The 26284-nt window shown below is 38.8% G+C and overlaps 1 protein-coding gene and 1 long non-coding RNA gene across 2 annotated transcripts in view; one reads left to right on the top strand and one right to left on the bottom strand.

Annotated features, from left to right (window-relative positions):
- Nucleotides 1-1330, bottom strand: part of LOC109216371 (ras-related protein Rab7-like) — a 9191-nt gene extending 7861 nt beyond the window's left edge. Inside the window, exons 1-2 of the mRNA XM_019380520.1 lie at nt 1115-1330; nt 965-991 (exon numbers count right to left, since the gene is read on the bottom strand). Coding sequence (XP_019236065.1) covers nt 965-991; nt 1115-1167 — 80 coding nt within the window. The 5' untranslated portion in view covers nt 1168-1330. The remainder of the gene's footprint in view (nt 1-964; nt 992-1114) is intronic.
- Nucleotides 1331-4198: 2868 nt separating this feature from the next.
- The window catches only part of LOC109216370, a 58621-nt gene continuing 36535 nt past the window's right edge, over nt 4199-26284 (top strand). Inside the window, exons 1-2 of the long non-coding RNA XR_002066476.1 lie at nt 4199-4305; nt 4812-4873. This is a non-coding gene — a long non-coding RNA (uncharacterized LOC109216370). The remainder of the gene's footprint in view (nt 4306-4811; nt 4874-26284) is intronic.

Raw genomic sequence — 26284 nt, 5'->3', positions numbered from 1 at the left:
ATGATTTGTAAACCTAGATGTTGTCAAATTCACATCATGAATGGACCATAATCATCTATANAGTTGCTTTATAAAATCTCATGTCAAAATCGATGACAAATAATAACTTTCACAAAGTGAAGAATTATTTAGAGAATCCTTATTGTTCTCATTACCATAATGATGATGATTATAATTTCGTCTATTGCCACGTCCACATCCATTGATACATTCATAGTAATAATTTTGTCTTCTTTCAGACTTATCACATATTGCTATCACATTCTCTTAAGGGAATGAGAATGAAGCAAATTCAATGGGACGAGTATTCACTTCTTGTTCTCACGATCATACATGACTTTGATCATGGCAAGACATAGAAATTTTACCACTTCGGGTGGTTATAATTTCTTACAAACTCCATTAGAGTTGTAATCAAAATTTATTGTCTTTGCTTGCATTTAAAATCAAATTATAGAATAAAAGAGAAAAATACGGTAAAATACTTACCTTAAATCCAGAATTTAATCATGAAGGAAATTCATAGAACAATTGACAATCATTATCATCAATCCCAAAGCTTCTACTTAATTGGTTAGAGTCTCGTGCTGATAACGTGTTATGAAATAATAAAAGAAGAAGAATAATATTGCAAAGAAAAGTTGGGAGAGAGAATTCTTATTGATTTTTAGGATGAATTACAATAGAATAGAACCCTCTATTTATAGGGAGAGGGTGACTTAGCCACCAAGTAATAAACCCCAGAATCTCTCTAAATATAGACATTCACCATAAATATAATTGTATTTATAACAAATACTTTATATATCATCCTTTTTTTGGACACAGGAAGTATTTTGCGATTTCATAAAATTAAAAAAAGAAATACTACAAGGAGGTGAAATTTGAATAAGACAAGTGAAATTTAAAAAAGAAACAAATAACGTGATGTCCAATAATTGTGGAAAGTGGTACAGAAGGATACCGATTCATCAATGATGTTTTACCAACCCTGAATAACAAACCAAAAGAGAAATGAATAGGATATACTAACAAAAAAGGAAATTACACAACTTAGCCCTAGGATCAGAAATTATAAATTGGTAAAAATAAAAAACCACGGTTTGAATCGTACCCACTGTCGCCGAGGACAATGACTTTGAGCAAAGTTCGTCTACGCATAGACATGGAGATATTCGAGCAAAGTTCAGATTTTTTTTTGGTTGGTTAATTCCCTTTTGGGTCTTTGTAATTTCAAATGTTGGATCGGAGCTATTTATTAGAGGAGAGAAAGGGGGATGGGTAAAAGAGGCGCCAATTTAGATCGCTTTTAATTACTGTGATTTGTAATTTGTTGGATTATGAAACTAGTAAATCATGTACTGTACTCACTCCGGTCCAAAATAAGTGATTTTTTGGTCTTTTTCTTGTGATCCAAAATAAGTGATTTTTTCAGATTTCAAGAATGAATTAATTATTTTTTTCCTACATTGTTCTTGAAGTAAATGGTGTTGGAATATGTGTTAGGAGTATTTATGTGAGATAGTAAAGGTTAATATAGTCAATTTCATTACTAATTAATGCTAAAAGTTGGATTTCTTAATTTGTGTGAATACATCCAAAAAATCACTTATTTTGGACCCGGGGAGCATTAGTTAGTGATATTAATTGTAGTAGGATCTAAGGAGGTGCCGACAAGACAACCTCGAGCTCGACAATAATCACCTACTCACCTTATCCTTTTTTGTTATTAAGGGTGTGTTTGGTACGAAAGAATTCTAATATTCCCATGTTTAGTTGGTTTAGAGCACAGGAAATATAGGGACTTGGGGAAGGGGACTGAGGAGAGTAGCATAAAAAATTATTTTCTTAAAAAATATTTTCTACTCTCTAACGAAACACTAGAAAAAATTTTCCGGAAAAAGAATTTCACTCACCAACCAAACAAGGGAAAACAAGTGATAAAACCACTCATTTTCTTGAAAATATTTTCTAGGAAAACATTTTCCTTCATACCAAACACACCCTAAATGTGTTCTTATTTGAATGAGGTAAAAACGGGCAAATAACACAGGCTAGCCAGTTTTCGGACTGGTAATTAGAAAATAGCCTGCATTTGCAAAGTCAATGAAAAATAGCTATTATTTTGCTGTAACACGTAAAGTTTCAGTATAATATCTTGGTTCACATGTGTATGAACTTCCAGCATAATATACCGGAGATTGGAGACATGTGTATGAACTTCCAGCATATGCACACGAAAAGTTCCAACATAATATAATGGAGATTGGAGCATCTGTGTATGAACTTCCAGCATATTATGCTGGAACTCCAGTATATTGTGCTAGAAGTTTACATGTAAAAAATTCGAACTCCAATATATTATCTGGAATATTTTTCGGATTTTGAACAGTGTTTTCATTCAGATTTATCTTTACATGAAAAGTGACTAAATTTCAATTACTTTTAAAACTGTGGCTATTTTCAATTACCACTTGTAAATCTGGCTATTTTTGAATTTTTCCCGGTAGAAACTCCTAGATTTTTAAAGGGAGAATTACACATAAGTACAACTCATAGGCATATGTTGCAATATAATAGCTCAGTCATAACTTTACAAATCTGTAGCCCAAAAATTATAGGCTAAAGTTTGAAAAAAGAGTACTTTCTTGCTTTTTTATTTAGCAGAGGAGTTTCATTAGGATAATTGTTATTTAGATGAAGTCTTGGGATTTTCTGATTCTTCCGTCATCTGATTTTGATCTTTCTCCCCCAATTTATCTTTAGTGATCTCTCCTATTATATCATCCTAAAATCAAAATATGAAATTGCACGAGCTACTTGCGAAAATAGCAATTATATAATTACAATAAAGAGTTTTAGTTAAAACAGACTACACATAATTGTAAAAAATCATCACAAATAGTGAGCATAGACAAGTTTGTAACCTTTCCCAAAGGATTCTTCCTCAAAAATGGCAAAACAAGATAAAGTACCGAGTAGCTTATATTTTTTTTAATTTTGTTGATTCAACTTATATGGTAAAATTGAAAAACAATTGCTGTAAGTTCGTGGCAGAGAAATCAATAAGGAAAGTAAATTTATACATGAATTGTTTTAGAAAAAAGGAAGAAAACATGAAAAAAAATTAATTTCATTATACACATACTTGTGCAGTACATGTATAATGATGTATAATTATGTATAAATTTGTATATGAAATGTATAATAATGTATATCAGAAAAATAAGAGAAAGAAGAAGAAGAAGAGAAGTGTCAAACTTCTATAGATGCCTCTTATATAATAACAATGTATATATAACCTTATACATTGTGAAATAAGTAATTATGTAATGTGTTGAACATATATACACATTTATATATAAATATACATTTTATACACAATTATACAATAATATATAAGTGTGTACCAACAGTGATTATACAATATTTATACCAGAAAATATCTTGTGTTCACTATTACACCTTTATTTCAGCACCAAAATATCAAAATAGAGTTTAACAAAGGAAGTTAGATCTGAAAATTAAAGAGAGAAGATGGAGATGGATTTTTTTTTTTTTTTATAAAAGAAGTAAGATAAATAATTTGAACATCATCTGAATAACTTGAAAATTGCCTGAATACAACACCAAAGCAAATTATTTACTAAAACACAAAAATGGTTCAATTTTAAATGGATTCTTTTTCGGCAGAACAAAAACAACATAAAGTGGGTAAAAATGGCTATTCACCACTAGAGATTTATTTTTCGATGACCTTGCTGAGTTTGTCGTCGACCTCTTTACCTTGAAAATTAAAGGGAAAAAATTGGTAAAGGAGGTTATCCGCCGCCGGAGATTTATTTTTCGAAGACATCTTTAACTTTGCCAGCAGTTTCTTGATTGACTTCGTCATCAACATCTTTACTTTGAAAGTTGAAAAAATAAATAAGATAGATAAAGGATGTTGTCTAGTTATCTTCTTCACGCTAGATTGATCGATGAAATTCATTTTGTACATTATTTGCAAAATAAGCTATGTCGGGTAAACTCTAAAAGCTTGGGCTCTTTATGGTTGTGAGATTGAGCCGACTGACATAGGATGTAATTCTTCCATTTCAAAATCAAATAAATTATATTTAAATAAATCTTTTCCGTAGAAATCAACTATAAAATGTATGACGAGACCTTTATTTTGTGCTTTTGTGTGAAAAGGCACGCTACCCAATCGGTACAGTCTATAAATATCCTTTTGGACGAGATTTTTGGCCAAGTGTTTGAGAGCAAGAGGGGAATTAGGCCAAGGCTTCATTTGAATCATACAAGGTGAGTTTTTATCCATAAATTGTGTTAATTAAAGTTGATTAATACTAGTATTAACGAGATTCAATCATGCAAATTTGTTAGATTCTTCCAGATCCTCCAAAATCTCAAGTAAAAGGTTTTATGGGGTTTGTCTTCAAAAGTACTTTCTATCACTTCTAACTTATCTATTGGACATAAATAAATATATAAATATTATTATTGAGTAGTAAAAGTGATAAGGTAAAAATTATAGATTGAAAGTCCTAGTATGCCATTGATGAGTTGGTTTAGGGACATGAAGAATTATGATTGGTAGTAGTGAATGAGTTAAGATTGTTGGTTGGTTGAATGAATACTAATGAAGGCTGAAAATAACCCACGAATATTATTAATTGGTTGGTTGATATGAGAGATGATTGATAGCCCGGAATCACCATTTTTTAAGGCTGGTGCTATTACTCACATTAAGTGTTTGATAAAATGCCCAAGTGATCTAAACCATGACTTGAATGATTTATATTATGTAGATGGACTCTCATTGAGTCGTTTGAAACACGAGGAGTTATGGTTAGCTAGAAGAACATCCAAGGTATGTTGAGTTGAACTCTTACATAAAATTATTTTTCTAAAACACCCATATCTTCCATGCACGATCTACATGTCTAATTGTGTTTTATAAAATATTATTGGATAATTGTGTGGGACAAGTAATCATGCATTATGCATATATTTTAAAATAAAAGATATATATATATATATATATATATATATATATATATATATATATATATATATATATATATATATATATATATATATATATATATATACACGTGCGCGCGCTTGCGTATACGTGCTTGCGCGTGCACGTGTGGGTGTGAGTGTTTGATGTGATTGTAAGTGTTTTCTAAACTTCAAATGAGCATGATGATATAATTTTCAAATAAAAATAACTATGGTTGAATTTTTTAAGTTTAAATAAATTGAACATAGTGTTAAAGCTTTGAATATGAATATAGACTTAATAGTCTTTAAATGACAATGCAGGTGATTATGAAATAAAAAGAATATGACATAGTGGGCCTAACTTTAAAGATTATGGTTTATGGGCCAAAGGTACTAAGGAAATAAAGTACTTAATGAAATATTTTGGAAGTATTCTTAATCAATGAGAAGGTATTTATAAAGAGGCCAAATACCCGAAGTTACACGTGCTGGTATAGGACTACAGTTGTACCATTGATTTAGGTGCTTTGATAGTCACCCTTGATTGGGTTCCCTTGGTCGGGATTATGATCTTGCTAGCAAACTTGTCAACACCCACATGACATTGTAGTGAGACGCCTCATCCGCGAGGACTAAGTTCAGAGCACCATGAGGTACACATAGTAGCCATGTTTATGTGTCACGACCCAAATCTTCCTCCTTAGGAGGTCGTGATGGCACCTAGTCTTAGAGAATAGGTAAGTCTAACATTTACTGAAATAACAACAATAATAAATAACGATTTACAAATACGGAGAAGAAATCTGTCACGACCCGGAATTCTCACCTTCGGGACCGTGATGACGCCTAACATTTCACTTGCTAGGCAAGCCAACGTTAGAGAATCTTTAAGCCAATTTTAACCAATTCCAATAAACCAAAATCAATTAAGCCGAAATAAAACTAAAACTGAGTACAGAATAACATAAAAGCCAATAATGTCTAGTGCAACCCGGATCTAGTGTCACAATTCACGAGCTTCTAGAATCTCTACAAACAGGGTTTGAAATAAAAACAACTGTCTTGAATGAAAAGAACAGTAAAATAGGGGAAGCGGAAGGGGACTTCAGGTCTGCGGACGCCAGTAGATCTACCTCGAGTCTCCAAAAGCAGTTCCGGGTTGAAATGCCTCATGGACAGCTGGGACCCGTACCAAAATCTGCACAAGAAGTGTAGAGTGTAGTATGAGTACAACCGACCCCATGTACTCTATAAGTGTCGAGCCTAACCTCGACGAGGTAGTGACAAGGCTATGACATGACACCCACGTAATAAACCTGTATGGACAGAAATATACGAGCAACATAACATCAAATAAAGAATTAACAAGTACTCTCGGGAGGGGACATGCGATCAGGAGTGCAAGATACAGTAATAACAATAGGAACGATAATAAGAGACAGTCAGTAAATCTTTAACCAACAAGATGAACGGAACACAAAGAATAAAACTGCACGGCATTATCCTTTGTGCTTTTACTCTCAACCTCACTATTGAAACAATAATAACGGCACGACATCACCATTCATGATTTTACTCTCACTCTCATCATAAATCAATAGATACGACACTGCATCACTCTTCGTGCATTAACTCTCAAAATATGGCATGACATCACCATTCGTGCATTAACTCTTATAATATGGCACGGCATCACCCTTCGTGCATTAGCACTCTCCCTTACCATATAATAATGAACATATAACAAAAGGGAGATAGGATAGTCAAGAACAAGCCTTACGTCAACAATGGTTCCACAATACCAACCTCAACTTCAGAAAATTTACTCAATTATGACAGACAGCCCATAAACGCGGAAAGAACGATCAATTTAACAATTACTAGTCTAAGCATGGATATCATGATCAAAGAAGGAAATAAATTTCAAGAACCAAGTCCTACCCGCATGCTTTAGCCCAATAACAACACATAAGTACTCGTCACCTCACATATACGTTGTTCCCAACATTTAAACAAATAGCAAGTAGGCAAACAAGTCCTAATCCCTCAAGTCAAGGTTAACCACGACACTTACTGTCGCGCCCCCTTTTTCTCGCGAAATCGGGTTTTGACAACTCTTTTAAGGAAGGGTTTTAAAAGAGAGAGTCGCCACCTAACGGATTAAGGTGCGTTAGGGCACATATTTGCAAATAACTCTGTTTGACCAGTTTGCATTACCAAAGATCGGGTAAGGGCTCAAAATTACCTTGAAGAGAAGGTGTTAGGCACTCTTTGAGGTCCACAACTGTAGTCCCGACCGAACTCAATTATATGAATTAGTATATGTGATCAAAGCTAAGAAACAAGGAATTACTAAACGTGAATGAACAATTGAAAGACAAAGGGGAAGGGGGGTCCTAAGTTTTTTAGCCTAAAGGATCGCCCCGTGCAACATAAATAATACTTCGTAACTCACTCGAGATGGGGTGTTACTCATACTATTCACCGGGCACAGACTATTATCTCTTGCTACCCAATTACTATCTTTAAGTTGTTTACCTAAAGCGCACTAATCAATTCTAAGTCGTATCCTATGCGTGCACTACCTGTCCCATGCCTATGGTCTAGGAGGCATTTGGACCTCTATTTTAGGGTGGTTCTAGACCTTAACATAGGTTGCTCAAAAAAGGAAAATAATAAGCGACAGACAAGAACTTTCAAATAGAAACAAGTATAGGCTCAAGTTAGCCTCCGCATTTAGACATCAAATGCATGCCAAATTGTTTATCATTGATAGATTTTATTAATTTCAGAATCCTATAGGCAGGATATCTATGTGATATTGAATGAATGAACAAATAGTCATGTACAAAATAGTTTCTTAATGCGATAAGTAGAACCTACATAGGTTTTGCCTACTGATTTTAGCATAATACAATTAAGCCTATTAGCATGGTATCTAGGTGTTTTATGCGACAGTAGACAGTGGCATGTCACAGAAACATATCTAGATTATTTGTTTGAATCCTATAGGCATGTTTTCTAGTGAGAGTAATTCGTGAACAAACGGGCAGAAATGATAATTCAACTGATTCGAATCTATAGGCATGCTTTCTACAATTTGATCCAATTTTAGATCATATGGGCATGATTTCTATAATTTGTGAATAAGGTAGCGTGTAAACAGAATACTGCACGCATATTGAATATACAATTCCCTATAGGCATGGTTTCTAACAAGTAGAACACAACTAAACCAAGTATTGAACATATAGGCAGGATTGCTAATGTATAATGGCTGAACATAATAGGGTACCTATGGGCATGATTTCTAATACACGATAACTGAGCATGCAATAGCACATTGTTGAACCTATTGGCAGGATTTCTAACACACGATAACTGAGCATGCAATAGCACATTGTTGGACCTATAGGCAGGATTCTACCCAATTTGTTGCAAGTATACAAAAATCCCTTTCCCACATTTACTAACACCCCAAAATGTTATTACAATAATTATTACAGACCCAGAATTGAATGTAGTAAATTACAGAATAAGTATAACTATAGGGAGCCTACAACAAGCCCCAAAAGTGCACTTGGCCAGGCCAGACCTTCATTCTCATAGTTCACAACAGCACAAAAATCATTTGTTTATGGACATAAGGCAGCCAGGAATTGAGGGATTCCCCAGTGGTCTTAAAAAAAAAGTCGAGCATATGGAACCAAAACCCCAGTGTGTCAGAGTTCCCAAAGGCTTCAAGAACCCTGGGCAGTGCTCACACTAGGGAAGTTAACAGAGATCATTCAGAGGAGGGATTAGAGACCAAGTCCTAGTGTGTCAGAGTTCACAAGGGCCTCAAATGGACCCCGAGCAGTGCTCACACTAGAGAGGTCAAAGGACAGAACCTGAATAGCCTTGGCTTTCAACCGGCTAAGAATAGGATTCGAAGAAACTTAAGTAATAAGTGAAAGAGAAAAGACCAAATTTGAGGGACATGACTTGAGGGGTTTGAACAACATGACCAAGTTGAACATATTAGGCAAACAGTTGACCAAATCACATAATTTAAAAGCCAGCTTAATGTAAACAGATTAAACACTTAGCACAAAAATAGTCACATGCTGATAAGAATATGTTTGCAGGATTGATTGGAGTTATTATCACTAGACAGGTTGAAACATGATTGGCAATTATGCTAAGTATGCAGGCAACATTGTGCTAAACCACGTAATCACAGAAAGGGGAGGGCAAGCAATGGGGCAGGATCACAAACACATATGCTAGAATATGTTACAAAGATTCTGGACAGCATGAAAGGCACATAAATAGTAGATAAACATTCAAGCATTGTTATAGAGGTCTAATTAACAGAATATGATTCAGCTTGTGCCCAAAGTTTAGCCTAACACCTTAAAGTAACAATGCAAAACATGCTGAGATCACAAATAAATACTAAAGGGAGATGGGATCGAATAAGCATGTTGAGGGCCATAATGACTAACACTGAAAGTCTCAACACAGACTACTACAGGGATTTATGGGGTAGGTGAATAAACATGTTCATAAGCATTCAAGAGTTAATACATTAACTGAATATGCCCTAAAGAAGTTCAAATTACCCAACTAGGCACAGATAGTCTTAGAACTAGTAGCATTGAGAGCGAGTAAATGCAAGAGTTAGCAAAGTGATGCTTAAAAGTTAACCAAGAACATGTTAAGCCAGAGATTCAGAAATGAGAACACATAAGGATAAAATTGCGAGAGTTAAGTAACTCACCAGCTAAACGAGAAATGCAAGAAAAGAACAAAAACCACAGTGTTCTGAATCGACAATGAGAAGCAAAGCTTAGAACTTAATGGCCTTGGCTTTCAGCCGGCCAAGACCACGGTGTAGAATGAGAAATAACAGAGTAAAGTTTTGATCTAGTGAGGTTATAATGATTTCAAAGTTTGTCCTAAAAGGGAAATGGGGAGGGGTTTATATAGTGTAGAAATCGAGCAAGTAAACAGGGCAAACAAGTCGTTCAAACACAAATAAGGAAAAAAATTATTCAGGAATCAATTAGGATCGATTTTAGGGCACAAATCAAACGGGTTTAGTAAATCAATAGAGAAAACACCGAATAGTACCAAAATCATTTTTAAGGCAAAGAATAAACCAAAAAAAAGGAAAACCTAAAGAAAAGAGTAGTCAAACACAGGAAAGGAAAAGAATCAAAATCAATAAGGAGGAGAGGAAATTCCAGAACCCTAATTTTAGGCATAGTACACAAATTGATGGAAGTAAAAAATAAAAATCACATGCTGTATAGATTGAGATGAACATAGATAGAAATCTATTCAAAATAAAAAAATCGAGTCAGATTTGGTCTGATTTTAAAAGGATCTGAAACCCTAAATTAGGGAAAGTAGAAAATCTCAAAGATACACAGAGATTCATAGCGATTCATACCATAAAAGAACGAGAACGAACACAGATGGAAAGGGCCAAAGAGCTGAACCAGATTTGGTTCGATTTCTAAGAGATTTGCTAGCCGTATTTAGGCGAGCAAACTAGGTAATACCATAGACGAACCAGTAATGAGGGAAGGTAAAATAAGGTAAGGGAATCCATGGTGGATTCCGATTTGGGATTGGATTTGGGAGGGTTTGATAGGAACGGCGGTTAGGGTTCATGAGAGAGGAGAGACGAGAGTGTTCTGAGGCGCGGGGGTGTAAAATGACTAGGGTTAGGGGTTTGGTTGGGTTTAAAGAAGCAGATGTAACGTGGATCGTTGACCTTAGAGATTAATGATCCTGATTTAAGGGGTCCTGGGTCGGGTATCAAAATTGGTATGAGGACTGGGCTAAGAATAGGAGGCAGGGCTTAGCTTCATGTAAGAAGAGGAGACAATGCTTAGTCTAGGCAGTGCTTAGCTTTATGCAATTGAGGAGGCGGGGCTTAGCCTCATGAAGTGAACAGATAATAAGTAGTGGCAGAGTATTTTCTTATCTGGAGACATATTTGCGTTTGGCAGCCTTGCCATTATGAAGATAGTGATTTGGTACGTGTATACTTGCGAATGCTCCTATTATGTTCATTGTGCCTGCATCCAAAGAAAAATCATGAGTTTTACGGGGAAGGTTGGTTCATGCCTTTGCCTGCTTGTTTTGCTTTTCTTTGCTCTGGAGATCCTGTTCGAGTTACCCTGGGTAACATCTGGCTGCCATAGAAATAAAGTTTTCGAAAGGTATGCATGTATTTGATAAACATAGTTATTTTAAAACATCGTAGTTTACGATATCGAGTAAACTAAATGAACCAGTGACTATGACACTTTAGAGACATTACGACTTCTTTGCATTAGAATTTTGAGGGTCCTCCTCAAAATTCTGCCCCAGTTTAGTAAGCGATTCTTCGGCCGTTCTGCATGTGACGAAGTTTGTTGGATTTGCTCCGGAATTTTGAGAATCCTTCTCAAAATTCTGCCCCAGTTACTTAATCGATTCTCTACCTGTCTTGCATATGATGACTTCGGCTGGACTTGCTCCGGAATTTTGAGGGTCCTCCTCAAAATTCTGCCCTAGTTTTTGGTTGTGGGGAAAATGAAAATTTTATTGAGATGTGACTGAACCCACAGGGCTTCTTACGTATCCCCTCTTAAACGGGAATCAGGTCAAGCGTAGTTCAGTTACATCAAATGAAGAAATGTAAATAATTTAAATATAATATTTCTTGACTGCGTCTGAATTGATAGGCTTTGGCCATACTTCTCCGTCCATTTCTGCAAGTATGAGTGCTCCTCCTGTTAGTACCCTGTGAACCATGTAGGGCCCTTGTCAATTGGTAGAAAGCTTTCCTTTGGCCTCGTCCTGATGTGGGAAGATTCGTTTCAACACCAGCTGCCCCGGTGTGAACTCTCTTGGTTTGACCCTTTTGTTGAAAGCTCTGGACATTCTGTTCCGATAAAGTTGACCATGACATACTACATTCATTCTTTTTCCATCGATAAGAGCCAATTGTTCATAGCGACTCCTTATCCATTCTGTATCACTGAGTTCTGCTTCTTGTATAATTCTTAAAGAAGGAATTTCGACCTCGGCGGGAATGACAGCTTCAGTACCGTAAAGCAGCATGTGGGGAGTTGCTCGGGTTGATGTGCGAACTGTGGTACAATATTCTAATAAGGCAAATGGTAATTTCTCGTGCCATTTCTTGTGGTCGTCTACCATTTTTCTCAGAATTTTCTTAATGTTTTTGTTGGCGGCTTCCACGGCTCCATTCATTTGAGGTCTGTATGCTGTATTCTTATGCTTGATCTTGAAGGTTTCACACATAGCTTTCACTAGATCGCTATTGAGGTTGGCGGCATTGTCTGTAATGATGGATTCTGGTACCCCGAATCGATAAACAATACGATCTCTGATAAAATCTGCGACGACTTTCTTGGTTACAGCCTTGTAAGATGCAGCCTCAACCCATTTTGTCAAGTAGTCTATGGCCACTTAAATGAACCTGTGCCCGTTTGAAGCGGCAGGCTTGATCGGACCGATGACATCCATTCCCCAAGTGGCGAAAGGCTAAGGTGCACTTGTTGCATTAAGTTCATTTGGTGATACTCGTATCATATCTGCATGTACCTGACACTGGTGACACCTTTGGACATACCTGACGCAGTCTGTTTCCATAGCCATCCAAAAGTATCCTGCTCTTAGTATCTTCTTGGCTAGAACGAAACCATTTTTGTGTGGTACGCAGGTTCCAGCGTGTATTTCCTCGAGCAGTTTGGAAGCTTCTTTGGCGTCAACACACCATAATAACCCTAGGTCTGGAGTCCTTCTATATAGAGTTCCTCCACTTTGGAAGAAATGATTGGACAATCTCCGGAGCGTGCGTTTCTGAATATGATTTGCATGCTCCGGGTCCTTTTGCCAAGTATTCCTTGATATCATGGTACCATGGGTTCCCATCCGTTTCTTCTTCAACATGAGCGCAATAAGCTGGCTGATTATGGATCCTTACTGGAATAGGATCGATGAAATTCTTGTCCGGATGCTGTATCACGGAGGACAAAGTAGTGCATCTGCGAACTCATTCTGGATTCTCGGAACATGTTTGAATTCTATCTTCGTGAACCTCTTCATCAACTCTTGCACATGATATAGACATGGTAGTATCTTAGTATTCTTTGTAGCCCATTCTCCTTGAACCTGATGTACCAGAAGATCTGAATCACCAATTACTAGCAACTCTTGTATATTCATTTCGATGGCCAAATTGAGCCCCATGATGCAAGCCTCATATTCTGCTATATTGTTGGTGCACGGAAACCTAAGCTTTGCGGATACTAGATTATGTTAACCTGTCTTTGACACCAGAACTTCTCCAATACCCACTCCTTTGAAATTTGCAGCTCCATCAAAGAACATTCTCCAACCGTCGTAGGCTCCGGTAATATCTTCTCCTACAAACGACACTTCTTTATCGGGAAAATACATTTTCAATGGTTCGTACTCCCTTCCCACAGGATTTTCTGCGAGGTGATCTGCTAAAGCCTGCCCCTTGACCGCCTTCTGAGTCACATAGACGATATCAAACTCACTCAGCAATAGCTGCTATTTTGCTAGTTCCCTGTAGGCATTGGTTTCTGAAAGATGTATTTCAGGGGATCCATCCTTAATATGAGATATGTAGTATAGGCACAGAAGTAGTGCCTCAATTTCTGAGATATCCACGTTAGAGCACAGCAAGTGCGTTCCAGCAGAGAATACCGTGCTTCGTAGGGTGTGAACTTCTTACTCAAGTAATATATGGCCCGTTCTTTTCTTCTCGTCTCGTCATGTTTTCCCAAAACACAACCGAAAGCTCCATCTAGTACGAACAAATAGAGTAGCAAAGGTCTACTAGGTTCCGGCGGGACCAAGACTGGTGGTGTGGATAGGTATTCCTTGATTCTGTCAAAGGCCTTCTGACATTCTTCAGTCCATTTTGTTGCAGCGTCTTTCTTCAACATTTTGAAAATTGGCTCACAGATCACAGTCAATTGTGCTATGAATCGGCTGATGTAATTGAGACGCCCCAAGAAGCTCATCACATCTTTCTTGCTCTTCGGAGGTGGCAAATCTTGTTGGCTTTGACCTTTGAAGGGTCCAATGCAATCCCTCGACGACTGACAATGAAACCTAGCAATTTTCCAACAGGGACTCTGAAGGCACACTTTGTAGGATTCGGTTTCAGATTGTACCTTCAAAGTCAATTAAAGAATTTCCTTAAATCTGCTATATGATCTGCGATACTTCTGGATTTGATGATGACATCATCCACGTACACCTCTATTTCTTTGTGAATCATGTCATGGAAAATGGTCGTCATGGCTCTCATATAAGTGGCTCCAGCATTCTTCAGGCCAAACGACATCATTTTATAACAATACATCCCCATGGAGTGATAAAGGCTGTTTTCTCGGCATCTTCCTCATCCATCCAGATCTGATGGTATCCCGCGAAGCAATCCACAAAGGATAGGAGTTCATGCTTGGCACAATTGTCAATCAGTATGTGTATATTGGGTAACGGGAAATCATCTTTGGGACTTGGTTTGTTTAAATCTCGATAGTCGACACATACTCTGACCTTCCCATCCTTCTTCGGAACTGGCACGATGTTGGCCAACCAAGTAGGGTATTCAACCACTCTGAGAAACTTAGCTTTGATCTGCTTGGTGACTTCCTTTTTGATTTTCAGACTCATATCAGGTTTGAACTTTCTGAGTTTCTATTTCACAGGCGAACACATCGGATTGGTAGGTAGTTTATGAGCCACTATAGACGTGCTCAAACCAGCCATATCATCATAAGACCATGCGAAAATGTCCTCATACTCCTTCAGGAAACGGGTGTATTCTTATTTTTTTGATGGTGACAAGTGGATACTTATGCGGGTTTCTTTGGCTGTTTCAGAATCTCCCAAGTTGACTATCTCAGTTTCGTCCAGGTTGGACTTAGGCTTATTCTCAAAATTCTCAACTTCTCTGACAATTTCCTCAGGTATCACATCCTCTTCATCTATCTCTTCCGAGTCACTATCCTTATGTTGCGTTGTCTCATTACATGTCACAGTCGTTGGTTCATCAGGATAAGTAATAATAATACTGTAGGGAGAAACTGTAAAAGATAATAATAAATACTAAAATAGGAATGCATTAATCAAATCTTGAAAACATCAAAACAAGTACATGCTCGATGACTCGAGCAATTATTTCAAAACAAAATACATCTTAAAACAAAATGCTAAAAATGTCTTAAATGCTTAAAATTGCTTGAAAATAGATCATGCTAATTGCCAGGCTACCCAGGAACTCAACGGGCCCGGGATGGTGTAGCAGTCCTATTCTTGAGAACGACTCCTTTCTCCATGGTCTGAATGGTGAGGTCTTCTTCCTCCTCCTCCTCCTCAACTATTGCATTGCAGTCCATGTATTAATCTTACAGAAACAGATTCCTTAGGCCAGCTAAAGCCTCATCTTCTTCAAATCCCCATATCATGTCACTCTGCTGGAATGTCTGATGCAGATGCGGTATTGGCTGTTTAAGAGGGTAATAGGGACCACGCGATGGCGGCGACCAATCATCGTACTCCTGCCAGGTGTATTGATATCCAAGTCCAAAGGTGGTACTGTGACGTTTTGGTTGTATCAGCTTAGTGATACCCTAGAGATTCTTTCCGAGACCTTTACCGGGTTCATACCTTGTCCATAAAAGTATGCTTTCGATCTTATTACTCCACCACCTGTCTTTCTCTATTGCATTGACATGCTCGATGCGATGGTACGTTTCTCCACCCAGCTTCCTTCTATTCTCGACAACCGGAACAATTTGATTGGTGTAAATAGGATTACTTCCGTCTCCATGAATGATCACCTCCTGATGATTCTATTCGAACTTCACGACCTGGTGTAGCGTAGAAGCTACGGCTCCAGCCACATGTATCCAAGGTCGTCCCAATAACAGATTGTACGTAGCAGATATGTCCAATACCTGAAACTCAACATCAAACCAAGTCGGCCCCATCTGCAAACAAAGGTTGATTTCTCCAATTGTGGCCCTTTGAGACCCATCAGATGCTTTCACATTCATACTCCCTGCTCGTATCTCATGGAAATCCTTACCTAACCTTTTCAAAGTGGTTAATGGACAGATGTTGAGACTTGAACCCCCCATCTATCAGGACCCTGACAATGAACTTATCCTCAAACTGCACTATGATGTGTAGTGCCCTGTTGTGACCCAGTCCTTCTGGTGGCAATTCGTCTTCGTGAAAGGTGATCTTGTGGCTTTCCAAGACTTGTCCTACCATATTGGCCATTTCTTCGCTAGTGATGTTGTTGGGCACGTAAACTTCGTTCAACACTTTTATTAATGCATTCCTATGCGTCTCAGAATTCTGTAGTAGTGATAGAATGGATATCTGAGCGGGGGTTTTGTTCAAATGATCAACCACAGAATATTCTCTTGCTTGCACTTTCCTCCAAAGATCATCTGGGCCTGTTTCAATGCTAGGCTGCTTGGGAACAACTTCTTTACTTGTTCCTCCCAAATGCTCAGGTGTGTAAACCCTGCCGGTCCCCGGTCATGCCTTGTGCGACACCTGTTTCTTCCATTTTCCCTTTTTCCTTTCTTCTAGCCTCTGCAGCATAGTCCTGTGGTATAGCATTGGAATTAAAGGATGGTGTGGGTGCTACCGTCACAGTGAAGGGTGTGGTCACTTCCACCTCAAATGGAGCTAGTGCGGCTGAGGGCGTTGTTGTTTTAACCTCAAATGGATTTGGCGTGGCTATTTTAACCTTAATTGGTGACTGAATATGTACTATAATGGGTGTGAGAGTGATTGGAGATATTGTGGTTTCATCCCCTTCACGAATGAGTCCAATTGATCCTTTCGGATTCCATTCTTTATCAGTTTCTATCACATTTACCCCCTCGCCCCTGTGATCCGGGAGAGGATTGTTGCGGACATTAGGTGCAGCCTCTTTTGCTTGTATAACCTTGGTGTCAATCAATGTTTAGATCTTATCCTTTAGAGTGCGACATTCGTCGATGGTGTATCCCTTCATGCCCGAGTGATAGGCACATGTCTTGTTTGGATTAACCCACTGGGAGGAGTTTTCCATTGCAACGGCGGAAATGGGGGTGACATAACCGGCAGCCTTCAGTCTTTCATAGAGTTGATCAATGGGTTCAGCAATAGGAGTGTATAATCTGGGTGGTCTACTGTCAAAATTTGGTTTGGATTTCTGGTAGTTTTGGCGGGCTGGTGGTGGTGAGTGGTAATATGCAGGTTGTGTGTTATAAGTATGGTAGGTGGTGGCGGGTTGTTAGTAATGGGAGGTGAAGGCTGATATGTGGGTGGTGGGGTTTGGTATGTGAGAGAAGATTTTGGTCCTTGGGCTACCATCACGGCTCCCACTTCTTTCTTTTTGGATATACCCCAAAAATTTGTTCGTAGCCTGTAATGCCTCAAAATTAGTTACCATTCCGCTCTTAATTCCTTCTTCAATCCTTTCCCCCAATTTGATGATGTCGGAGAATTTGTGATTCTCGATAGCCATTAACCTTTCGTAATATAGTGGATCCTAGGCCCGAACAAAGAATTTGTTCATTTGCTCTTCCTCTAATGCCGGCCATACTTTCACGGCTTCCGATCTCCACCGAGTAGCATACTCGCGGAAAGTCTCTATTGGCTTTTTCTTGAGATTCTGGATATAGAAGACATCTGGTGCATTCTCTGTATTAAACCTGAACCGATCCATGAAATCCAATGCCATGCTTACGCAGTTAGCCCACTTCTTTCGATTTTGGCTGATATACCAAGACAGGGCGTCTCCAGCGAGGCTTCTCATAAATAACTTCATGCGGATTCTTTCGTCTTTACCAACCCCTATGAGCTTGTCATAGTATATCCTTAGATGCACCTTTGGGTCACCTGTTCCGTCAGACATCTCGAACTTGGGAGGTTTGTAACCCTCTGGAAGTTCTACGTCCGGCTGAATGCACAGATCCTCAAAGTTCAATCCCTCAATGCCTTTACCCCCTTCGACACCTTGGACTCGACTTGTGAGCTTCTTAAGTTCCTCTGCCATATTCTTGATGAGCTGGTCCTTCTCGGTGGACTCGGGTATGTATAAGGTTTGTTGAGGAGTGTGGGGTAAGGTTTTTACATATATGGGGTTGCTTTGATGGACTCCAGTAATTTGGGTATAGTGGTGGTCGTTGGCTGAGTTTTGAGGATCGGGGATAGGTTGTGATGCTTTTTGAGGAGTGTGATAGGTAGTGGTTTGTGGATACTGAGTTGGCTGATGATGATGTTGTGGAGGAGTCGGTACTGGTGGAGGATTGGGATTTTGAGGTGGTGTGGCATATTGGTGAGGTGCAAGAGGATTTTGTGGGTGTTTGTTTGGTGTATTTTGGGGAGGTGCTGGTTTTTTAACATTTTATTGGTTGACGTCGGGGACGTTCAGGGTGAGGGAGAGGTTTGCCAAGTTTCGGACCTGCTCAAGTTCCCCTTGTAATTCCAGTATGATGTTCTAAACGTCAATACCACACAAGAGGGGGGGTGATTTGTGTGGTACCTAATTCTCGCACTAGAAGAACCTGGTTCTTCTAGATATACTTACTATAACTGTTTGCAGAATTAAGAGTGCATAAAATAAAGAACACAGAGATTTTTACGTGGAAAACACTTGGCTCAAAAGGTGAAAAAACCACGACCTACTACTCAGTAGGATTTTCCCAAACTTCCACTAAAATCACTGAGCCAAAAAACAGCATTTACAAACTCTTGTAAACCTAAGGATTAAACTCTAATCCCAGTGTGGCACACAGCCTCAACTGTTGCGACACCTTCAAGTTAACTCTAACTTGAATACTCAATATACCTATTACAATTGCTTCTAGATAAAGCTGGAAGGTACAATAGGAAACACCTACTACAATTGAACTGGTTCTTCACTCTTGGTTCATGTAGCTTCAGATTTGCACACTTGAATCACACATAAATTGCTTGGAAAATTCGCCTAGCTCTTTTGCTCTCAATTTAGTTTAACTTCTGCGTATGTGCAATTACCTATAAAAGAGAACAATCTTTATTATTTATAGAGTTAGTAATCAAAGTTTGATTAAAACTCGAATTGCTGATCCTTCATCAAATTCGAGTCCTAGAACAACTCAAACTCCAATCCTTATCCTTGATTCGGATGTAGTTCTCTTTACATAAGGAGACATCAACTCCTTATCCTATGCAACCTTTTCGATCAACTCCGAAGATATTATTACTGATTGTTGCTGACCCTTGAGACTTATCTTGACACGTGTGTCACATGAATAAATATATCAACACTGTGTATGTCTCACATGATGGACATGGTTCATGACTGAGTTCATTTTGTCAATCTTTAAAACTTCATCTGAACTTGGGCCAACAAATTCCCCCTTTTTTGATGATGACAAACTCTGTGCTTTTATTGATCAGAGACCCTGTGGAACTCAGCTTAATTTTCATACTTTAATTTAACTTATCATTACGGACCAAGTTTAATCAGGTTATAAACATCACATTTTTCAGAACACAAAGTAAAGCACAATATCTCTTCCCCCTTTTGGCATCATCGAAAAGTTGCATATTATATGAATCCTAGATGTTAATTAATACTCATGGCCACTGGGGCAACTGCAAGTGAAAACATGATTTAGTTAATCAATAATCAACTTCACAGAAATTTAACTATTAAGATCAGAAGTTTCATAGAACAAGAGAAAACAAAGCACATTGTCATTGATTAGGAGATGTTTCTACAAAACAGACCAGAAAAAGAAAAACAAACATCCAACCATGAGCAAAAAAAACAGAGAAAAGTCCCGAATCTGGGTCACTGAAGGGGTTTCTAAACTGGTTCTAGGGCTTGGAGGAACTAGAGGGTTGGGATTGAAGGAGATTGAGCATTGTTTGGAGCATCCCTTCACTCTTTTCTTTTTCCTTTGCTAGCTCATCTTTGAGACCATTTCTTTCACTTTCTAGTTCAGCAATGCGAGCTTGAAGCCTAGCAATTCCTGCATCTTTTGTTCCACACTCTAGAACCAATGCCCTAACTTTGCTGTTCACAGGAGTCTTCACGGATGAACCAGGTTCAACTGGGGTTACACTTAGCAGATAATCACAAGCCTGCAGAGTTTTGATTCCAAAGTGCTCTTTGCTGGAGGCCATCTCCCACTTTTTCAATGGCACATCTAACTTGGCCAAGACAATTGTCAGTATAAACCCATAAGGTGTGGCATGGGCCTTAGAGCCATTGATGACTCTATCCAACAACTTGACAATGAAAGCATGCCAATTAATCTGCTTTCCTCTCACAAGACACTCCAGAAGGACCAAGTCCATGTAGTTAGCAGTATGCCTCCTCTTCTGTCTGGGCAGCAGACACTTGTTCACAAATTCAAATAGCACCTTGTGCTCAGGCTTCATCTCACTCTTTTGCACAAACTTAGCCTCAGGCACTTCTTCAGCAAACTTGGTATCACAGAAATTTCTGGCGATTTGGAGAGCAGAAGGGAGAGAATCTAGACAAGGCCATCATTGCCGAGTATAGTCATCATAGCCCTCACAGGGTATGTCTAGAATTCTGCCCAATTTAGGTGCATCAAACTGCACCTTTACTCCCCTCACCAAGCTTGTAACAACCCCATTCATTACTGTGGCATTTGCCATAAACTCTATCAGCTCTTTTCTTGCCAGCCTGCCATCCAGTTGAAGAACCATGTCCTTCCACCCTTGTGCATTCAGGGCATCAACCAATCTCTTCATGCCTGGCTCCTCCAGGTCTTTCAGAATTCTTCCTTTCAATATCTTTCTTTTTCCAAAAAGGACAAACCTGTCCTGCTCTTTCTCAGATTCCTCTTCTTCTTCTCCTCCACTCCAAGCTTCTTCTTCTTCAGGAACTTTTACTTGTTTTCCTTTAACTGCAGACCTGGTTCTTTTTGCCAGGGATGGTTAAACAGATACAGATTCTGAAGACTTCTTGGTGGAAGTCTTGGATTTCTTTGGTGTAGGAGTGGGAACCTTCTCAGTTGTACCTCTTTCCTGATGGACCAGTTCCATCTCCTCCTCCTCTTCTTCTTCTGCAGCCACAGAACTTTCCACAACTTTAGCTTTTCCCTTTTCCTTCTTCTTTTTCTTGCTTGCCTCTAGGGCTTTCTGCAGTTCAGCATCACTTTGCCTTACCCTGCTTCTAGTAGCTCTCACCTTTGGTGCTGAAGGGACAGTAGACTTAGGAGAAGACACCTTGCTCTCCTGTCTGGGCAGCAGACACTTGTTCACAAATTCAAATAGCACCTTGTGCTCAGGCTTCATCTCACTCTTTTGCACAAACTTAGCCTCAGGCACTTCTTCAGCAGACTTGGTATCACAGAAATTTCTGGCGATTTGGAGAGCAGAAGGGAGAGAATCTAGACAAGGCCATCATTGCCGAGTATAGTCATCATAGCCCTCACAGGGTATGTCTAGAATTCTGCCCAATTTAGGTGCATCAAACTGCACCTTTACTCCCCTCACCAAGCTTGTAACAACCCCATTCATTACTGTGGCATTTGCCATAAACTCTATCAGCTCTTTTCTTGCCAGCCTGCCATCCAGTTGAAGAACCATGTCCTTCCACCCTTGTGCATTCAGGGCATCAACCAATCTCTTCATGCCTGGCTCCTCCAGGTCTTTCAGAATTCTTCCTTTCAATATTTTTCTTTTTCCAAAAAGGACAAACCTGTCCTGCTCTTTCTCAGATTCCTCTTCTTCTTCTCCTCCACTCCAAGCTTCTTCTTCTTCAGGAACTTTTACTTGTTTTCCTTTAACTGCAGACCTGGTTCTTTTTGCTAGGGAGGGTTCAGCAGAGATAGATTCTGAAGACTTCTTGGTAGAAGGCTTGGATTTCTTAGGTTTAGGAGTAGGAACCTCCTCGGTTGTACCTCTCTCCTGATGGACCAATTCCATCTCTTCCTCCTCTTCTTCTGCAGCCACAGAACTTTCCAGAACTTTAGCTTTTCCCTTTTCCTTGTTCTTTTTCTTGCTTGCCTCTAAGGCTTTCTGTAACTCAGCTTCACTTTGCTTTACCCTGCTTCTAGTAGCTTTCACCTTTGGTACTGAAGAGACAGTAGACTTAGGAGATGACACCTTGCTCTTCTTTGTTGGCTTAGAGGCACTTGGTGCCACTTTCCTCAACTCCTCCACAAATTGCAAGAATTTCACCTTTCTTTTTCTTTCCCTTCCTCTTCAATTCTCCCTCACTTACATCTCTCACAGACCCCACCAACACAAACCTATCATCTACTTTCTCCACTACATCAGAAAAAATATAGCATGTATTTACCTCTTTAGGGGTTTCTTGATTTTTGTCTGATTCAGAAGACCCACGTTCTTCTCCATCGCTTGTAGAGACAAAATTTTCAGACTCAGAACTTGAGTCAGATGATTCTTTTTTAGATCTTCCCCCTCTTTGACTCGCTTTCAATTTTTCGTTGAGAGCTGTTCTCAAAACACCAGTAGCAACAGTCTTTCTAGCCAACATTTTCTGCCTGCGGAATCTTGGTTTAGGGTTGTCGCTAAGAGGTACAGATGAAGATGTATTAGGAGATACTGGTGGTGGAGTTAAAGGAATTTCTTGAGAGTTAGTCATGGCGGAGAATTTCTGGAGGATTTTTGGGAATTTTGGAGAATTTTGGAGAGATGGAGGATGATCAGGGGTTTAACACTTAATGACGGTTATGGAGTGAAGTAGGAATATGTGGAGTGTATTTAAAGTAGAGTATGATTAGGTGCAGTAATGGCAGTCTTTTGCAGTGGTCAATCAGGGGTCTAATCTCATTAGGACTCAGGTCTTTAAGAGGTAATTGATCGACGCTAGTTTTAAGGAGATAATCTCGTTTTATTTAGAATTCGAAGAGAATGAAACTGGTTCAATGCACAACGGTTAGATTTTTAGGAGTTTGGTTAGGATAGGACTTCTGCTCATAATTGGAATATTTATTTTTCTAATTGTGCAAAGTATAGAAACATACCTGACCCTTTCTTATGAGCATATACTGATGAACCAGGTTCTGCACGTAGAACTTCTCTTGATTATGCCTCATATATCAGAATAAAAAAAACTTTGTAAGAGATCAATGAATATCAACACACGTCACAGGAGTATACTAATTAGAGTATGAGACTGAGTAAGAATTAATCTAGATATTTACATAAAGTCAGAACTTCTAACCAAAATTTTTATTTTATTTTTTTTTCAATTCATTCTGAACTGGTTCCTTTTAGGTGATCTTAATCATCCCTAATTCCAACCTGTTCCTTTCAAAGTTTTCCCTATTTAGTGCTTTGGTGAAGATGTCAGCTATTTGTTTGTCAGTAGCACAGAATTCTATTGAGATTAATCCTTTCTCATAATTATCTCTCAAGAAGTGGTGTCTAACATCTATGTGCTTGGTCCTTTTATGATGAACAGGGTTCTTTGTCATACTTATAGCACTAGTGTTATCACAAAATATTGGTACGCATCCCACTTCTATACCAAAATCTACTAATTGTTGTTTAATCCACAGTAGTTGAGCACAACAAGAAGCTGCAGCCACATACTCAGCTTCAGCAGTAGATAGGGCTACTGAATTTTGCTTCTTGGTATCCCATGATACAAGACATGAGCCAAGGAAGTGTGCCATACCTGAGGTGTTTTTTCTATCTACTAGGAAACCTGCATAGTCAGCATCAGCATATCCTACTAGATTGAAAACTTCTACCTTTGGGACANTTAATCTTGTCTTTGAGATGAAGAATACTTACCCCTTGTTCATCATCTGATTCTCCAATGGCCATCAGTGCTTGCTCCTCCTCAGCTTCATCTTCTGAGTCTTCATCTGAAGTTTCTCCCCAAGCAGCAACCATAGCCTTGGTTGAACCTTTGTTTCTCTTTGGTTGAACCTGTTCCTTCTTCCTGTTCCTTCGTTCAGCTCTTTCTTTCTTCCACTCAATTTCCCATTGAGGGCAGTTTTTGATCATGTGGTCAGTCTTACCACACTTGTAGCATCCCTCATTGGTCTGTTTCTCCGGAGCTCTTGATTTGTTGAAGTTTGTACCTCTTGAAGAACCCTTTCCTCTCATCAGGTACTTCTTGAAATCCCTAGTGATCATAGCCACTTCATCATCTTCCAAATCTGCACCTTCAGCAATTCTGAGAGCTAAGCTTCTCTCCTTTTTGGGGGTATCCATCTTCATGGTTTGTCTCCTCATTTCATAGGCAGTTAAATTTCCAATTAGTTCATCCAGTCTAAGAGTAGCAATGTTCTTGGATTCCTGAATGGCAGTGATTTTGCTTTCCCATGTGACTGGCAGAACTCTTGTCAGAATCTTCTCAACCTTGTCTTCCTCCAGGATAATCCTTCCAAGAGATTCAAGTTCATTTGTTAAAGTGGTGAATCTAGTATACATCTCCTGGATAGTTTCTCCTTCCTTCATAGTAAAATTCTCATATTGAGAATACAGAAGTGTTCTTCTTGATCTTTTCACTTGAGGTGTTCCTTCATGAGCCACTTGTAGAGTGTCCCATATTTCCTTAGCAGTTGTACAACTTTGGATCCTGCTGTACTCGTCTGGTCCTAGTCCACATACAAGCCACTTCTTGGCCTTAGCATTTTTCTCCCATTTCCTCAGGTCCTCAGCAGTACAATCAGCCCTTGTTTTTGGCACATCAATTCCTTCAGCATTCTTCTTAGTGGTTGCTAGGGGACCGTCAGTGACTATGTCCCAAAGTTCATAATCTTCCCCTATAATGTGATCTCTCATTCTGTTCTTCCACCAAGAATAGTACTGACCCTTGAAAAGTGGAGGCCCGGCAGTGGATTGCCCTTCCCAGTTCCCAGGTGGTGCACTCATGTTGATCTTTTCCTAAGGGGTTAGCCTCTTCAAGGATAACCTGCTCTGATACTAAATGATGTTCTAAACGTCAATACCACACAAGAGGGGGGGGGGGGGGTGATTTGTGTGGTACCTAATTTTCGCACTAGTAGAACCTGGTTCTTCTAGATATACTTACTATAACTGTTTGCGGAATTAAGAGTGCATAAAATAAAGAACACAGAGATTTTTACGTGGAAAACACCTGGCTCAAAAGGTGAAAAAACCACGACCTACTACTCAGTAGGATTTTCCCAAACTTCCACTAAAATCACTGAGCCAAAAAACAGCATTTACAAACTCTTGTAAACCTAAGGATTAAACTCTAATCCCAGTGTGGCACACAACCTCAACTGTTGCGACACCTTCAAGTTAAATCTAACTTGAATACTCAATATACCTATTACAATTGCTTCTAGATAAAGCTGGAAGGTACAATATGAAACACCTACTACAATTGAACTAGAAATAAAGAAAAATACAATGAAATTGGTTCTTCACTCTTGGTTCATGTAGCTTCAAATTTGCACACTTGAATCACACATAAATTGCTTGCAAAATTCGCCTAGCTCTTTTGCTCTCAATTTAGTTTAACTTCTGCATATGTGCAATCACCTATAAAAGAGAACAATCTTTATTATTTATAGAGTTAGTAATCAGAGTTTGATTAAAACTCGAATTGCTGATCCTTCATCAAATTCGAGTCCTAGAACAACTCAAACTCCAATCCTTATCCTTGATCCGGATGTAGTTCTCTTTACATAAGGAGACTTCAACTCCTTATCCTATGCAACCTTTTCGATCAACTCTGAAGATATTGTTACTGATTGTTGCTGACCCTTGAGACTTATCTTGACACGTCTGTCACATGAATAAATATATCAACACTGTGTATGTCTCACATGATGGACCTAGTTCATGACTGAGTTCATTTTGTCAATCTTCAAAACTTCATCTGAACTTGGGCCAACACAGTATCTTTTGTTCCAATCGTAAAACCAAGTCATTCTGTACTGGAGTGCTTCGACCATCTGAAGTTTCGACATTCTCTTTATGTGTAGCATTGTCTTTCCTGATATTGCTTGTATCATCCATTTTGGCCTTTCCTTTGCTTTTAGGATCGTTTGGAGGAGGAGGAGGTGGAGGACCTCTTGATCTGGTATGGTATGCTGATGATGCCAATATGCACGAACCAACCTTAAGGGATGGGAATAAGCAAATAAAAAGAAAAAACAAAAGGTAAACAAGTCAGTACGGGTATTAAAAGGTTGTTTGCGGTATTTAAACACATATTGCGGAATTATAAATTCGCGTCCTAATTTGGGGA

This window comes from Nicotiana attenuata, unplaced genomic scaffold, assembly GCF_001879085.1.
Source record: "Nicotiana attenuata strain UT unplaced genomic scaffold, NIATTr2, whole genome shotgun sequence".
Taxonomy (NCBI): Eukaryota; Viridiplantae; Streptophyta; class Magnoliopsida; order Solanales; family Solanaceae; genus Nicotiana; species Nicotiana attenuata.
The sequence above is the reverse complement of the archived record's forward strand: the minus strand, read 5'-3'. Positions and strand labels throughout refer to the sequence as shown.